The sequence below is a fragment of the Emydura macquarii genome, unplaced genomic scaffold (genome assembly GCF_026122565.2).
Source record: "Emydura macquarii macquarii isolate MOO-44397 ecotype Brisbane River unplaced genomic scaffold, CSIRO-AGI_Emac_v2 contig_306, whole genome shotgun sequence".
Taxonomy (NCBI): domain Eukaryota; kingdom Metazoa; phylum Chordata; order Testudines; family Chelidae; genus Emydura; species Emydura macquarii.
The window spans coordinates 3,053,286-3,070,202 of record NW_027130443.1 but is presented as its reverse complement, the minus strand read 5'-3'; the positions used below and the strand labels follow the sequence as shown (position 1 = coordinate 3,070,202).

At 59.7% G+C, this 16,917-nt stretch overlaps 1 protein-coding gene across 1 annotated transcript; it reads left to right on the top strand.

Annotated features, from left to right (window-relative positions):
* Positions 1-12,633: 12,633 nt before the first annotated feature.
* On the top strand, positions 12,634-13,260 carry CTXN1 (cortexin 1). Its single transcript, XM_067554097.1, has one exon. It carries the CDS (start codon positions 12,852-12,854, stop codon positions 13,104-13,106), a length of 255 nt encoding a protein of 84 aa, XP_067410198.1. The 5' UTR covers positions 12,634-12,851; the 3' UTR covers positions 13,107-13,260.
* The last annotated feature ends 3,657 nt before the right edge of the window (positions 13,261-16,917 follow it).

The following is a 16,917-nucleotide window of genomic DNA, read 5'->3' as shown; positions in this document are numbered from 1 at the left end:
GACTGCCTGGTGTGCGCCTCGCAGCAGCAAACACTAGCATTCCTAGTGGCCATGAGGATGCAGCGAGTGTGTTTTCAGGCCCTGCGTTGCTCACCGCAGCTCTTTCTGGTGGGGCTGGTGAATCTACTTTTCGATGCAACCTCGAGCTCCTAGTCTGGGAACTGGAAATGGGGTCCCGGTCTAGCACGTGCAGGGCAGCCTCTGAGTGGCAGGTGTTGTGTTGGTTTGGCTCTTTCTTGAGCCGAAGGGCCCAGATGAATGCGATGTGGTGGGGTGGTCACACCAGCACTGGAAGAAGCAGGGCCGCCCCCCCCGGCCCTGCCATGCAGGAGAGCCAGCGTCACACCCACGTGGGATCCCACAGCCAGCGGGATTGCCTTGCTTTCGGTTTTGGTTCCAGGCTCCCGGGGAGTTTTGCTGAGGCCAGGCCGCTTTCCCCGTGCCCTGCGTCCGACTGATGGGCTGTCACAGGCACCTGTGACGCGAGTGGCTCTCGTGGCCTACGTGAGACGGCGTGTGGTTGGGCTTGGGGTGCGGCAGAAGCTCAAAGTGTCCCTTGGGCCTGGGCTGGGAGCATGGTGAACAGGGGACGTTGCAGGGCGCAGCTCCCGTCCACAGCCCAGAATCGGCCTGGGGTTTAGCTGCTACGCCCTGCAGCAAGCGCCTCCTGATCTCCATGCAGGGGCCTTGAGCGCTGCTCGCATCTGCTGCCCCGTGGCCTGGGGGCTGGTGGGGTTACCACCAAAGGGGCATCCACATCACGGCCATGACAGACAGACGAGGGGCAGTCTCAGCAGGGTGGGGAGATGGCGCTCCCTTGTGGATGGGGCACACTGGCGGGGGGCAATGGCGTGGGCTGCGGCCGCCTCTGTCGTGTAGACAAGTGAGGGCTCTGGCGCCGGGCTCGGTGCGGGGGCAGCAGCAAACGGTCCCGCTGTGGCAGACCGAGGGGTGAGGGGCGGGTCAGGCCCCACGGCACCCGCAAAGCGCGTGGGAGCCGCAGACAAACGAGTTCCCATTCGAAGGGTTTTGTGCGCTGCCCCCGGAGCCCAGCGGCCCCGGAGAACGGGCCAGGCCCCGGCTGGACCCAGCCACTCCACACTCCCCGGCTGCCAAGGAGGCGTCGTCTCGGCTCCGTTGCCACGCTCCACCTTTTATGTCATTGATTCTGCATCGCCATAGGAACCTGCTCCGGAGCTGGGCCGAGCAGCTGCTCCCTCCCCGGCAGAGGCGGCTCCTTCCCCCGAGATGGCGAGTGGCGCAGTCGGGAGTCGCTGGGCCTGAGGGGCTGGGCCCCCCCCCCCCCCCGTGCCAGGCAGGTACCCCCCCTCCTTCCAGCGAGCCCCCCGTGCCTGTGTGTGCAGGGGAGGGGGGGCAGCATTTCAGGGCCGGGGGGCACCCCGGGAAGTTCCTTTGCACCATCCTCGCGAGGGGCTCCTACCTGCCGAGTCCGGGCCCAGGGGGCGGGCGTGGGGCAGCTGCAGCAGCAGTGCCTGGAGCGAAACCTCCTGCGTGAGCCGACGTGGCGGCAGGGCAGAAAGGCTGGGGCTGAGGTATCCCTGCTCCCCCTCCCTGGCACGTCCCGTGGGCTCGGGGATGCCCGGCCGGTGCCAGCGCCTGGGCCACGTGGGGCTGAGCTGGGAGCATGGGCTGGGAGCGCGGCCGGCTGCTGCCTGCCTTGTGCGAGCCAGGGGCTGACCTGGGCAGAGGAGATCCGCGGCGGCTCCTTCGCTGCCTGAGCCCAGGGGCTTTTCCCTCCTCACTTGGGTGGAAGCATCGCCTGGTCCTGACGGAGTCGGGCACGGCTCCGTAGTCCAGGAAACCGGCAGGTGACTGTGACTGGTGACTGTGCCTGGCGCTCAGGGGGCAGACAGCGTGTGACGGGAGCACAGCAGAGAGGTGCCTAGGCTGCCCCCTACCCCCTACCCGCAGCTCATGCCCCCGCCTGCCGCGGGTTAGAAACACCCGGTGTGCCTCAGGCAGAAGGGAAACGCGGCGGAGCAGCCCTGCCAGAGAGGCAAGAAGGGCTGTGGGCAGACGGGGCTGGAGGCTCAGAAGGGGTGGCCACAGGTGTGTGGCGGATGCCCTGAGCCTCCTCCCTGGGGGACGCCAGGCAGCAGAGGGGCTGGAGAGCCAGTGGGAGGGGTGGGGCAGGCTGGGGGCCAGGGACCCACATAGTGACCTTTGATCTCTGGGGTCCAGGGAGGCCCGGGCAGGATCGCTAGAGGCTGGTGCTGGCAGCGGGGGGGAAGGCCATGTGTCCAGGGGCACAGGGGGGAGCAGAAGGGTTTAGGGCAGGGGGCCAGGGCCCGATTCCTCCCTGGCTGGCACCACTATTTGCACCAGTGCGAAACGAGTGTGAAACGCGGTGGGGCCGAGTGGCAGCGTCTTGCCCCCAGGCTGCCCTGGCTTGGCTCCGGCGTGAACGAGGGTGCGCACGAGGCGGCAGGGACACAGGCCGGGGTGTTCTGCAGGTGGGGAGCAGTCAAACTTTCCTGGCCAGCCAGGTGCTCGGGGGAAGGGGTGGCCAGTTCTGCTCTGGCCGAACGGCCATCTGCCCAGGGATCAGGCCCCTCCATGGAGCGTGGGGCCCACCAGAGAGGGAGTCAGATTTGCACTTGCTCCTTCCTGCCGCGACCTGCAGAGCCAACGCCCACCTCAGCACCCCAACGCCCACCTCAGCACCCCAATGCACAGCTGTGCACCTCATCACCCCAACACCCACCTCAGCACCCCAATGCCCAACTGTGCACCCCAACGCCCGGCTGTGCACCTCAGCCCCCCAACACCCACCCCAGCACCCCAACACCTGGCTGTGCACCCCAACTGCCCCTAGCCAGACTCGTTACCGTACTGGCAACCCCAGCACTAGTCAGGCCACCCAGAAATGCTAAGGCCGGTTCTAGGTGCCCATGGCCTGGCTCCTCCTGTCCCGCAGCCTTTTGGGACACAGACCCCTCCTGCCCAGCTCCCGTGCCCAGCCGAGCGACGTGCCGGGTGGAGCAGGAGCCCTGGGCCCCTCCTCAGGGCTGCCCCAGACCTGTCGCCGGGAGGGGAAGAGTGGGGCAGGAGCTCTCTGTGCCACAGCGACACCCACCCCCGCTGCCGCCTGCCGGGTCCTGCCCCAGCTCCGTGCTAGCAGCCATGGCGTGGGGGAGCCTGGGGGCTGCTGATGGGCAGAGGGGCAGGCCCGGGAGGGGATGGAGGGCAGAGATTGGGGGGGGAGGTTAAGGGAAGCTAGATAATTATGTGCTGGGGAGGGAAGGGCAGCAGGGACTGAGGGGCTGGGGGGAGTGAGAGAACAGCTGGTCCCATGGGGAAGGTGAGCAGCCACCAAGGGGAGAGGGGGTGGCCCTGCTGAGAGCTGGCTAACAGCCCTCAACCACAGGCGCCCTCTGCGCACGAGCTGAGCCCAGCCAGGGCTGGCCGAGACGCCATGGGAGGGCCCAGTGCCCGACAGAGGGGCTTCAAAGGGGCCTTACCTCCCTCACCTGCCGGCAGCCCACTCAGGACCAGAGTGTCTCAACCCAGCTGATGGAGTCCAGCGAGGACGCTGCGGGTGGGACAGCGAGGCCCCAAGGGTTTGCTGGCTACGCAGCAGGCCACGTTCCTCCAGGATTCCTGCGCTGGGGACAGGGTGTTTGCAGGGGCTGATCACTGGCTGAGCTGCTCCGTGTCCCCGGCTCCATGGGCCAGCGGGAGATCAGCAGGAGCGGCCCAAGGACGGGCTTACGATACAGAGCTCCCTGTTAGGGGATTAATCCGGGGCACATTCTTGCCCTGTCCCGCCCCATGGGCAGCGATCTGCTGTAACCGAGAGAGCAGCGATGGGGGGCAGAGAGCCAGGGCAGCCCGGGGAGGCCGGCCTCTGTGTATATCTCAAGCACGTTGGGTCCGGCTGGCACACGGTCTCGGCCAAAGGCATTTTATCATCAAAGGAGGCAGAGGCAGGGCTTCAATGTGGCTCATTCTCTGCCGTGTGTTTAGAGCAAGGCAGGGAGGGAAAGGCAGCTCCCAGAGGAGGGCAGACACTCTGGGCAGGAGCCAGGACACCTGCTGAGAACTTGCAGAGGGACACGGGGGGGCCTGGCACGGCAGGAGAAAGCTGGGGAAAGCTTCGACAGCTCTCGGCACAGGCCGGCGGTGGGCTGGAGAGAAGCACTTGGCTTTAAGACAAATTCTATGGGAGAGGCATGAATCTGACTGGACTCGGAGAAGGTGCTGCTACCTCCAGGCGAGGATGGAAGATGGGGGAAACCAGTCAAAGTAGTCCCAGCTGCTGCTCCCATGTCAGGCCACCCCCTCCCACCACCTGCATCTGGTGCAGCTGACGGCATCAGCTGGAGGAGGCGAGCTTCCATTTCTCAGCATCTGGCAGCCTGAAGGCTCACAAAGTGCTTTACAACCTGGGCAGAAACACGCCCTCGGGAGCTGATGGTAGATCTCGGCTCTGCTATTCTGTATGATCCACGGATCTCCTGGCAGAGGAGAGGATAACAGCCAGGGAGCTCGGAGGGGAGGGGGATATTTACAGCTGGAACCCCAGTACTTGCTCCACTAGCTGATCAGCCCCCACTGTCAGGTACCAGAGACACATGTGTACAGGCTGCACCGACAGCTCAGATGTGGGGGGAAAAATGTGGGGGCATATTTAGCAAATGTAGGGATGCCACATACCTCACCCACCACTGAAAAGCAGCCACCTCTGGGTGAACTGTGGCAACTCTGCCCTGGTGCAGCGTAAGACGAGCCCGCGTTAGGCCTGGGAGTGAAGCAGAGGGTCGTCTCCAGCCGGACCCACAGGCAGTTGTTACTAACGGCAGTAATTAAACCTCCTCCAAAAGCTGGCACCTCCAGCCCCGCCAGCTGGGAAAGTGCACGGGAGGGAGGCTGGCACCTGCAAACCAGGATGGCCAGCTCCCCGCCACTGGGGCAGGGCTGCCTGGGGATGTGGGGATATTGTGGGGCAGGACGTTTCCTGGGGCTGTGTGCTCTGCTCTGCCACGGCACTGCTGGGTGCAATAGCCTTTGACGCGGGCTGGGAACTCTGCTCTCCGAGCTCTGGTGCGTGCTGTGTGTTTTCCATCCATCTCTTGATCTGCTGTGACACTGGCATGGCAGGGCTTGTATTTACATTGGCAGGCGTACAGTGACCCACTGGGAGTCAGTCGTTGGTTGGCATCAACAGCAACATTCACTGAAACAGGAAATCTAAACCCTGCGAGATTCGAATGACTGATCGTCCAGGTTAATAGAACAGAGCCAGGCACACAAGCCCCTTCCCTGCATTCTGAGCAGGGCGGTTTGTGTCCCTACGACGGTGACGTTTGCAAGTGCGCTGAGCTCCATGCAATAGACACAATGCAGCAAGAGACCAGATGATAATAACCAGGGGCAGGGAGGGCCGGAACCTGTGAGAATTGAGTGCCCTTAAATTCCCGCTGACGCAGAGGAGGCAGCAGCAGGGTCATGCCCTGACTCTGAACGCCAGCACCTGACAATGCCTGGCATTAAATTGCTTCGCTGGCTGGTTATTCCTGGGGCAGACCAGTCATTTTTAAGCAGTCAGTTGGATGCTGGCAGTTTCCAGGTTTTTAGGATGTCTCCAGTACCACAGACACAGGGTGTTTCAGAAAGATCTCCACAAGGAGCAATAACCAGCTTTATGGCTAATAAAGTAGTTTCAATCTCTCAGTTCTCAATGAGCAGCATACAAGAGACTTGTTCCACTGACATCTTGTGGGTTACAGCATCTCTCCCGATGGCCAATCAGCCCATGGCTGGACGTGTGTGCTAAGACAGCCTGCTAAGGAAAGCACGCGGATTTCTGTCAGCTTCTTGTCACCTCACTGTGGCTGACAGCTGATGTAATACATTTTGGATGCAAATTCTTCAGGGTCACGATTCCCCTCTAAATTGTGAGGGATGGAAACACCGAGACGTTGGTACCCAGCACCGTTTATCCGGCGAGGATTGCTAATGTGATGGCAGCGCGACGCACCTTGCTCTGTGTAGTGACTGTTACCGGAGCTTTCCGGTCGTCGGACTCCTACTCCACTTTGGACACTGCTGGTGCGTTCCCATCGAATGAATGCCCATGTAAACGGGCTGGCTCCTGGTCCCAATGGCTGGTTCATCGCAAGGAGCCTAAGATTTACCTATAACGCTATGAGGACGAAGGGGAAATGAGCTGCCCAGCAGCCACTGGGGACTCTGGGCATGTGGGCGGGGGCCTCTGCTGCCATTGCCCTCTGTGCAGCTGGTGCCCCAGCAGGATCAGGCCCTGGGCGCTGAGCTCACTGAAGCCAGCTAGAGACTGGCCGGAAGCTGCTCCCAGCTGTCAGGGAAGTGGGGCACTCCCAGGCTCCGTATCTTTGTCTGCCCAGGGCCAAACCTCTGGTCAGCTCCGGCCGAGGGGGCGGCAGGACTGGGAAACCTGCTCCTTCGCCAAAATCCCCCTCCCCCCACGTGCTCCCCTGGGAGCTCAGTGTGCTCTGGGGGCGAGGAGAGGGTGCAGCTGAGAAGAGCCACAAACCTGCAGGCGTTTCCTGCACGGACAGCCCCGCTCGCCCTTAGCTGGTGCCCGGGGTGGCGTGGCGGACACTTGTCTGGGCGGCCCATGAAAACTGCGCCTTGGGGGCACGGGGCACGTCGCCAGGTGGGAGGGTTCAGGTGTGCAGCCCTTTGGCTCCATGGCATGGCCCCTGAGCCCAGGACAGTCCCTGTCAGGGCACCACTGGGCCCAAAATGGCACCGTCTGGACACTGAGGCAACTTCTCATGCTGGCCCCAGAAGTCCTCCCCCGGTGGGCGGGAAGGCGGGTTTAATCTGAGCCACCATCTGTCCTGCCGCAGAGCCCACAGAAGCCCCTTCTGCGAGAGAGGGGCTGGGGACGTCCTGCCAGTGCACTGGGCCTCTCCACAGCCAGTCCGGGGCTCGTCCCAGACTTGGCAGGGTTGCCCTGCAAATCTGGTGACCCCTCCCTGTGGCACTGAGGGGAGGGATGTAGGAGGGCTGCAGAGAACTCTTGAGTTGGACACTGCAGTTCTTCCTGGTCCCTGCATGCTTGTCTGTCCAGCCCTCTGTCCATCCAGACTACAGCAGCCCTGGCTTCCCATACTGAGCTGTCCCACTTGATATTTACATTCTCAGATTTCACATTGAAGTCACATTTCTGCTCCTCCAACATATGCTTTCATTGTTGCTGGATGTTGTCAGCAATCGTTTTCCTTTGTAAGGGAATTCTGCCCCTATTAAGCAATTTGCTTATCTCACAGATGTATTTTTTTTAGTTACTAAGGGAACATGAATCTTAATAAAAGTCAAGCAAATATCCCTTAAATAACAGCCGCATTCAGGAACTGCTTTACCGCGCTGGCTGGCTGTTCAACATGCCCTGCAAATTATGCTCCCATTCTTTGCACCGTAAGAGAAAAGCAACATACCCCCAGTGATAAAGAGAATCATGGGGCATTTACCTCTGGGCAGAAATGCCTGTGTAGATAGATGCACAATGACCTGAGGCGAGAGACCATCCCTAGCTCCCCTTTGCAAGGATGGGTCTCCAGTAACCAGAGCAATGCTCAGCGCTAGGTGAATAATTGGAACCAAGTCCCAAGTGCTGCCGAGAGCCGGGCTCTCTGTTCCCATCTGTCCCCTGTCCTGCAGCAGGGACTCCCCAGCAGCGGGGTAACCCCAGGGGGTTAGAGCTCCCATGAAGCCCAGTAGAGGGGTGGGGCTGGGGAAGGGGGCATGGCCAGAGGAGCAGGGTCCCTTTGTGCCAGCAGTAGCTGAATTCAAACAGCCCCAATGCTGGCTGGTGCATGTTCATATGGATTCTCAGAGGTTGTGGGGCTCTTTTCAGGCTATGCTCAGGGAGCTCTGCTCACGCAGGGCATGTCTATGCTGCGGCTGGGCATGCGCTTCCCACCCCCCTCGCACCCACGCCCAGGCAGGGACTGGGCCTCCCTCGCCAATGGGAGGGAGAGCCATTCCACGCTGCCCGAGGACCCGGTTCCACTGGGACTTCACAGGGCTGCCTGGTGATCCGCGGCGCTACCTTCTCATCCCTAGCTCTGAGATCGCTCCCGGAGAAGTCAGTGAGGAAGGTCTTCGAGGGGAGAGGGCCTAGGTCCAACTCTACCGCTTCATGGCCAGATCTGGGGAAGTCGGGGCCATTCTGCCTGCATCCAGCCTGGTCTGACAAAGCCGCGCTGGATTCTGGAACAAGCAGATGGAGGCGACCCAGGAGGGAGCCCTGGATTAATAGCAAAACAGGGGATCAATAATATACTGACCATATTGTTTTCCACATAAATAATACAAAATACAATACATACAAACGAGCGAGAAAATGGAGAGCCAGCCTGCGCGTGGGCTGAGCAATCATTTCAATGTGTTCGCACTTGGAATGTCTATACGCTAGCAGCGGATCTGAGCTAAATAGCGCAGCGTCGCCAACACTTGCAATTCTATTGCATGCCTCACAATGTTTGATGTTTCACTTAAAGCCCCAGCTCCTGGAGTCAGGTGATTCCACTCTGCGGTACACTTACACAGCTGCCAGGCATGGGCTTCCTCATGCGGCGAGACAGGCAAGGGCCAGCTCTGCTCACACTAGCTGTGCGGCTGTTACAGCACGGGCGGCTAGCTCCGCTCTACAGCCCCGCCCAGCCCTCTGGGTGCACACTCGGGAAGCTGGCCTGGGGGCCTGCTCCCAGTTGCGGGGCAGACGTCCCCTCAGCAGCTCGGCACGTGACAGCCGCGATTCTCAAAGCCACGACAGCTGTGATGCCCTTTAGTTCATGGTAGGGGGCTGAGGCAGTGCCAAGGCTTCCTTCCCCGGCCCTTCACCAACTCTGGGGCAGGAGCTAACTGCTGGCTCGCTCTGCAGGCCTTCTCCAGCTGGCTTCCATGCCAGCAAGGCAGGAGTTAATGGAGCTGAGATTTCAGCTTTCCTCGGTGGTGAAACTTGTGGCTCCTCAGCCATTCGCTGGCTGGATTCAGGAGGACGCTGCGTGTGGGGAGTGAAGCCGGCACCAGCAGCTCCCTCACGTCCAGCTTGAAATGGGTTGCTAAGGAACACGACTCCTTCGGTGGCCACACTGGCCTCTCCTCCGCCCCTTCTGAGGCGCCGAATTCACGCACTTCCCAGCCTTCCCAGTGCACCGGTGGGGAGAGGCCAGAGGCGCCCAAAGCGCACAGGGGCAGACGAAGGTGCTTGGCTCCAAGGGGGGGTGGCGCAGCCCCCTCCAAAGCACAGGACGCCGGAAAGCAGCGTGGTTCTGTGGGTGGCTGAACGTCATCCAGTGCTGACATGAGGGGAGGGGTGGAGAGGGTGGGAATGCAGGAGAGATTGCATGGGGCGGTCCCAGTCCGACAGCCAGCCTGCCTGCCCCTCCCCTAGAGCTGTACGGTGTGGGGGCACCTCACCCCACCTTGCAGGCGCACGATGGCCCGTGGCAGCTGTTGGTCTCTCAAATGAGGCTAGTAAGGGCGGGAGCCAGAGATTCCGTGGTGAAGGGACCGTGCGAGTGTGGACCGGCCTCCCGGAAGAGCCCACGATTGCCCTGAACCCAGGTGGGACGCTCGTGCCAAGCCAAACTGAACCAAACCAAGCCTGTGCCCAGGAGAGAGCCCGGGACTGGGATTGTCCTGTCAGTCGAGACGGGCAGTGCTCAGCGAACGTGGACTGGCTGCACTGTACGGCCCTGGAGGGCGACCCCATTGGAGATGCTGCTGCAGGGCCAGCGCCAGGTGAGGAGACATCCGGGAACCAGACCCAGCACACTGAGAGGCCCCAACAGACACCTCTAGCCAGGAGCAGCTGGCCACAGGCAGAAATGGAGGGCTGTGACAATGACAGGCCAAGCTGGGCAATAGGCGGAGATGGGACTCAGTGGCTCTGAGAAGGGACGTGCTGAGTAGAAACTGGCAGGAAGAATGAAGCGGAATGAGGCAGAGCGGCAAGCCGCAAGGGGCCTGGACCAGGAACGTAAGCAGAAGGATGGCAGAGACAAGGACACAGTGACTGGTCCGATGTAGGGAGAGCCCATGCTGCAAAGACATGGCCGATGAGTGCGTTTCAAGTGGACCAGGGCCTTGGGAGTGTGCGTTGCTTCCCGGGCCTGGCCCAGCACAGGACACGGCTGGAGGGTTTGCCCGTTCTCCTCGGTGTGGCCGGGAGTGACTCTGTTGCTCCGTCCTTACCTTTTGGCTCTGGAGAAGTCGTGTGTTAAAAGGTAAAAGTGTCTTGCTTTGGGGAACGTGTGTGGTGAGCAGCGTGGTCCTGTGGTCTGACTACGGAACCGGCAAGCAGGGCTGCGTGAGTTCCCACTTTGCTGTGATACCAACTCCCTCAGGGCCAGGAGCAAGACTGGCTGAGCCTCAGTTTACCGGTCTGTACAACATGGCTAAGCAGCATGTGCAGAGTGTGGTGTGCTGTTCTGCGAAGACCCCTGGGAGCAGGGGGGGCCTGGCGCACACCCAGGAGAGTTCAGCGCGCTGCAGCATCAGGCACCGCGGTCTTATAGGTCTCTGAGGGTCATTCGCAAGCCAGCGTCTGGCGCCAGTGTCTGACTTTGCAGGAGCTCAGCTGTGGCTCCGCAGACACCTGCAGAAAGGAGCTCATGCCCGCTGGCTGAACAGGGCTGTGTCCCAGGAGGAAGGAGTGGAGGAGGATGACGGGGACGTGCTTGTTGCCCCGCACCGTGCTGCAGTCACCTCAGGGCCTCACGCCGGCGGGAGCCAGGCTGGGCGGGGTGGACCCCTGCACAGGCAGGAGCTGGCGCTGCTGGTTTGTTTCAGGGCTGGCTGTGTGGGGAATGTGGGGGCTCAATCACGGGGCTGACACGCACGTTGTCAGGGAGACGTTCCCGTCACATCCTCCGCTCGGAGCTCTTGAAATCTTGGTGGTTGTGTTTTGGAAACCGTGACGTGCCGGCTCAGCCGCCTCTGAGCAACTCCGGGACCAAGCCCACCCGTCACCTCTGCCTGTTCCCCGCAGCACCGGGAGTGAGGGATGCGATCCAGGCCGGCAGCAGTGGAAGCTGCAGGTGTCTGTGTAGCGAGGGGAGGGAGGGGACAGGAGCAGCTGTGCTCCTGTATGACAGGCGTGGGGGAGAGTGGGCACACTCCCTCCTGTCCACGTGCTGCGCCCATGCCCAGGATCTCTCCGGAAGGGGCACAGGCCGGTGTCCCACACCCACTGACGTGATCATGTGTCGCGTTAGAGTCATCGGCTCTGTGCAGTCACCGAGGAAATCAGCTGCCGAACTGCCAGCCCATTGTAGGAATCCCCCTTGGGTGGGCTTGTGATACGAAGGGGGCACTTGGCTGGGTCTCTGGCCCTGACGGGAGTGAAGGCTGTGCAGGATGGAGAGCCCCCAACGTCGTGAGTGGCTGGAAATCGTGAGATACAAATGAAGCATGGCGGGTTCTTTTTCTCTGCCCTCCGCTTTTTCAGCCTTCGGGTCGCTCTGAGGAACCATGTTTTCAAGCTTTCCACTGCAGGATGGGGCTGGAAATGTACTTGAAAGCCATGGCAGCTGAGAGTCTCTCAGAATCTGAGGACTCCAGGAGCTGGGACTTGAAGAAAAACACACAAGGCTCATAACAAAATGATGGGACTTGTCCCCACTGTGATTAGCCCCCGCGTTACTGAACTGGATCATTGCAGGGCCGTAGCTGAGTGTGTCTATGGGCGGCCTGCCCCACTCCATGCGGTGAGCAGGGCGGCAGGCGGCTCTCCGGTTCCTTTTCTCTCCATGGGGGCTGGGCTGTAGCCTGGGGTTGATGTTGCCCTTTCTGGTCTCTTTGCTTCTCAGCCCTGGGGAATGTTTCACAGGCGCAAGCCCCGTGCCAGACTCTGCTCTGAGTTCCACCAGTGTAAACTCAGAGCCAGTCCGATCACTCTGGGTTACCCCCGTGTGGTGGAGATCAGACTCTACCCCTCTGCATGGCATCTGAAGCCCCGGTCTCTGCAGGAATGCCAGCCCCAGCCCCCCGGGCGTGGGGCGGGCTTTGTTACTGGTTTCCAACTGGCAAGAGAAAATAAACAAGGGGGAGTCAGACCTTTTTCTTTTTGAAAAAAAAGGCGTGAAACAACATATTTGGTCAACAACTAAATTCCCTTGCGAAAGTTTCTCTTGTTTTCAACAGAATCCCGATCCCAGCAAAAAAAAAATCTTTTCATTTGGAGCGTGTCAACCAGCTCTGCCGCTGTCATTCTCCAGCCCGAGGAGGGACGGCCCTGCAGCGGAGAGCAGAAACAACGCCTGGGCCCTGCGGGAGCCTCGGCACCTTGGCAGTAATAGAGAGCAAGGGGCAGAAGCGAAGGGACTGCGAAACCCATTGCTGGTGCAGGGTGGGCAGGGCCCAGTTGTGTCTGAGGCAGGATGGCCCAGAGCTGTGCATGGGCTCCCAGGGGTCACGGCGCTGCCTGACTGGAGAGGAATGTTACGCTCCAGATAACGTGAGCAGCTCGGCCCGGGAGACCATTCCCAGTGGGCGGCGCGGTGATGGGGTGGAGGTCAGGGCCGGCCTTCTCTGGAGAAGCTTTACTGTGTTGGGGTAGCCCCCGGGCTTCCTGCAGACCGCAGCCTCATGCCCATCTCTTTTCCTTTCAGGAGCTCTTGGCTGGAGCGAGCCGCGAGCCGCACAGCCCCATTTCGCAGCCATGGACTAGCCCCGGCAGGCGACTGCTCTCTGAGCACTGGGGCAGCGAGAATCCAGAGCTGGCTCCCATCCCAAGGCGGCTGCCAGGGTGCGTGGGGACAGAGAGGATGCTGCCCGTGTGACCGGCCTGCACCCTGGCCCAGCTCGCTGTGTGGCAGGCGTGCTACGGCACTGCAATGAATGATGTGTCGACGATGGATTATGAACTGCTGTCCCCCTCCCTGGTGGAGCCCCCCGCCACCAGCTTGGGCATGGACGCCGAGCAGAAGACAGTCTTTGCCTTCGTCATCTTCCTCCTGGTCTTCTTGGTGATGCTCATGGTGCGCTGCTTCCGCATCCTGCTAGACCCCTACAGCCGCATGCCCGCCTCCTCCTGGACTGACCACAAGGAGGGGCTGGAGAGGGGCCAGTTTGACTACGCCTTGGTGTAGTGGGGGCCAGGCGCTCAGTGCGCCGCCCTCTCTGCAGAGCGCGGCCGTGCCCCCAGGGAGGCTGCGAGCCGGGAGCGCCAACGGGGCCTGCCCGGGGCTTGTCTCCTTTCTAGGCACTTCTCCATTTTCTCCTCAGTTGGCAGCACCGTGCATGGCTTGGATAGCGGGAGGGGGGTCTGGTGAGGGGGGCGGCGGGGGAGGGGGTCTGGCCAGCCCTTGATGCAAAACAGGGCGCCCAGCTGGCATTTTACTGTGCTGCTCAGTGTTGTGTGCTGTGTGGGTGGGCTGGGCTGGGCTGGGGGGGCACCTGTTGTGGGTCAGATTTCTCAGGGTTTCTGGGCTGGGTGGCTCCGTACCGGTGTCTGCCTCCTGCTGCCTGCCTGCACCTGTGGTTGCCGTGGTCGCCCAGGGCCGGGCCGTGTGGTTCTGTGTCCGTGTGTCCTTGTTGCTGTCGAGGAGGCTGGGTGGGAGCGTGTTACAGGCACCTCAAGTGCTGGCTTGTGTGACTTTCCCTCTGGTTGCACAGTCCCCGGGCTAGGCACCCCATGGCATGTCAGCTGGGCGCTGCCCGTGCCCACCCTACGCAGCCATAGCCCCCGGTGCGCGGCGCCCCTGCTACTTCTGTGCCATCAATGCACAGCTCCCACCTTGGAGGCGCGTCCCCTACGGGCCCTGCTCTGCCTTACACCACAGCGAACCCGAGCTGCGTGTGTGCCTCCCCCGCCCCCGCCCGGCTGGAGAAAATGCCTCCGACCAAAGGTGCAGCCTCCCTGCCGGCTACAGAGCCCCTGCCATGGCCGCAGGGCACCAGGCAGCCTGGCCCGCTTGGCCTGGGGACACTGCAGTGACAGGAGGGAACTAAAGCGCAGCATGAGGCTTAGGAGACACGCACCTGTGAGCCCAGGCCTGACAGCTGTGGACCTGCTCCCAGCGCCCTTGCTCGGAGCCCACGCCTGCCGGCGGCTCAGTGCCAGAGGAACTGGCTCAAGAGGGGTGGAGGACACGCTCCCCTCGCAAGCGTTCCAGCAGGCCCAAGGCATGGGGAGCAGGGCTGCAGCCAGCCACGGGGCTAGCCAGACTCCCGGTCGGGTTATAGCCATGGGCTGGCAGGGGGGTTTGGGGTGAGGGTGTACAGCTGAGGGACTATGGCCTGGGGAGAGCAGAACCCCCTCCTCCACAGAAATAAAGCTATATTTCTGCTAACCCGCCCAGTTCGGCCTCCTCTCTTTGCTGCTGCTTGTCATGGATACACCATGTCCTTGAGAACAAGCACAACCGGCCCCACATGCCACGACGTCCCCCCATGTGAGCCAAGGCTGGTCACGGGCCTCACCATGTCCCCTGTGCAACCCAGAGATAGCCCCATGTGCCACCACGGCCTCTGTGTGAGCTGAGCTGTCCTTCCTTTCCCCCTCCCCCGTGTGAGGCAAACGAGCTCCACGTGGCATCATGCCCTCATGCGAGGAACACTACCACTGGTATCAGTAAAGGGTAGACTGGTCGAATTAGCAGTAATGATGCAGAAAAGGCAGAACTGGTCAATAAATAGTTCCGTTCTGTATCTGGGCAGAAACAGATGATGTAGGCATATCTCATGATGATGGTGAAGACACACTGTCTGTTCTAACAGTAACTCAGGAGATGTTAAAGCTAGACATTTCTAAATCAGTAATTTACGACTTCCAACTCTCGTGGTCTAGCTAAAGAGAATCCCGACTGGGCAACAGACAAGAATAACGGCCCCTTTTCCTGAGCCCTATTGACTTCTGCCTGTGGGCAGCCCCAGCTGGAGCACTTGCCTGCTGCAGGCTGCGGCATGACAGGTGGGCCTGCCTCTGTTCTCACTTTCAGAGTCCCCAGGAACTTCGCTAGACACTCGTTTGCCTCACTAATACCGCTCCGTGGGGCTGGTCTACTACAAAATATTGTGCCAACAGTCCAAAAGGCAAGTCAAACACAGGCCATTCATCACCCCAGTGCAGGTAGTCCTTACGATCCAAATCATCCATGGCATAACACGGCCCGCACCCCTCGCTCCCCTGACCCTGTCGCTTCTCCCCAGCCTCCAGCTCTCCCGCATGGAGATGTCAGTGGGTTAGCGCCTCCGCTGCCCTTCTGCCTTCGCCAGCCCCTGGCTCCAGCACAGAGCCCGCAGGCAGCCCCCTCGGCTCTTCTCTGGCCTTGGCTGTCTGCCTTGGATACATCAGCCAGCAAACCCTCCTCGCTGCTTTCCTGGCTTCAGCCTTCCCCTGGCGGCTTTCCCCTGCCCATCTCTGCACGCGCTCACTCCCAGGCAGCTCTCACTTGTGCTTTCCTGACTCACCAGGTTGCTCTTCCCTCGGGGGCTAAGGTGCCTTCTTTTAAGCCCAACAGGTGTGAGCTGATGAATCACAAGTGCATTGACCTTGCTCCCTCTTGAAGGGCCAGTGTCAGCCTGTGACATTTCCTCGGTATGAACCCAGGAGCAGAAGCGAGTATGGAAGGAGTTAAACCAATGAGAAATAACTTGTGAAACCTGAAGGTCAAGTGGGGGCACACTTCTTGTTCCCTCAAGAAATCCAGACTGCTTTCCCCTCCCCCCAAACTCCACAGTTGTTTGCCTTATTAATCAGATCTTCATCTTTCTATGTGAATAATCTGTCTTGTTCCTCCAGTGTAATGTCTCATGTCCGATGACAAGCCTTGAAAGATGTGCAGAGAATTAGATATCATCAAAGAATATTTGGACTGTGTCCTCTAGATTTAGACAACTGGAAGGGATTTTGTTTGTTTTCTTTGTGAATGACTGTTGCACTAGAGAAGTGGTGTGCGCTGTGTGGCATGAGAAGCGATCACAATACTACATAGGACTAGAAGGATCATCGAGTATTGCATGGTACAGGCACTGAACCAAGGTAGAACTTTGGAATATTAAGAGAAATTGCTTAAAGGGGGAGCCCAGTTCAAAGTCGGGAAAATATAACCCATGAAATGACTCAAACCTAAAAAAGCCCCACAACTAAAAGGGGCATGGAAGAGATTTGTTATACGCTGACACCATCTACTGGACACTGTTGGAAATAACAAAGAAGCAGTGTTGGAAGGCGAGAGCAATTTAGAAAGTATCCATTAGAAACAAGAGGGGAGGCATCTTCTAGTTAGCCCTGAAATCACCAAGTGGGATGTCAGAGATTGTTGAACCCAGTAACCAGCCTCTCCCCTTGTCCAGGATCACAGGACCAAGAAGAGAGTGTAAAGTTTGCAGAACCCTCCCCCCGCGGTGGGGCTGACTCTCCTCACTCAGGGTCACAGGTCTACGCAGAGGTGACGGCACCCACAAATAAGCTGCAGCCGCCAGCAGCGTGCCTGACCTGTGAACCAGCTGTGTGGCAAGGATCCCCCCATCCCAGGGCTAGCAGGATAAGAAGTGATGAGAGACCGTTTCCAAGATTATATTTCTGCCACTGTTCTTGAACAGGAATAACTGAAGGTTAGGTCATTGAGTCTACACGCTTCAGTGAGATTTCAGGTTGCCTGCCTTTAGCTTTTAGCTAACTACCACTCTATGTATCATCTCTTTATAAGTCCACGCCAACTGGAATAAAAGTGATTTAAACTGTAAGTTTAAGCAATGGCTTTTGATATTTTAAACTTGCTCCTGTCATACCAAACCATTCAAATAGCAGGGACCACATTCTTCAAGGTGCCTTTAGAACAAGTGCGTCCTTATGCCTTGGAGAGGTACTAAGTGTGTAATGCACCTATTAAACGTATTAAAGAATTGATGGTTAATGATCATAAAGAAATGGAATACGAAATCTTGGTGACTTGC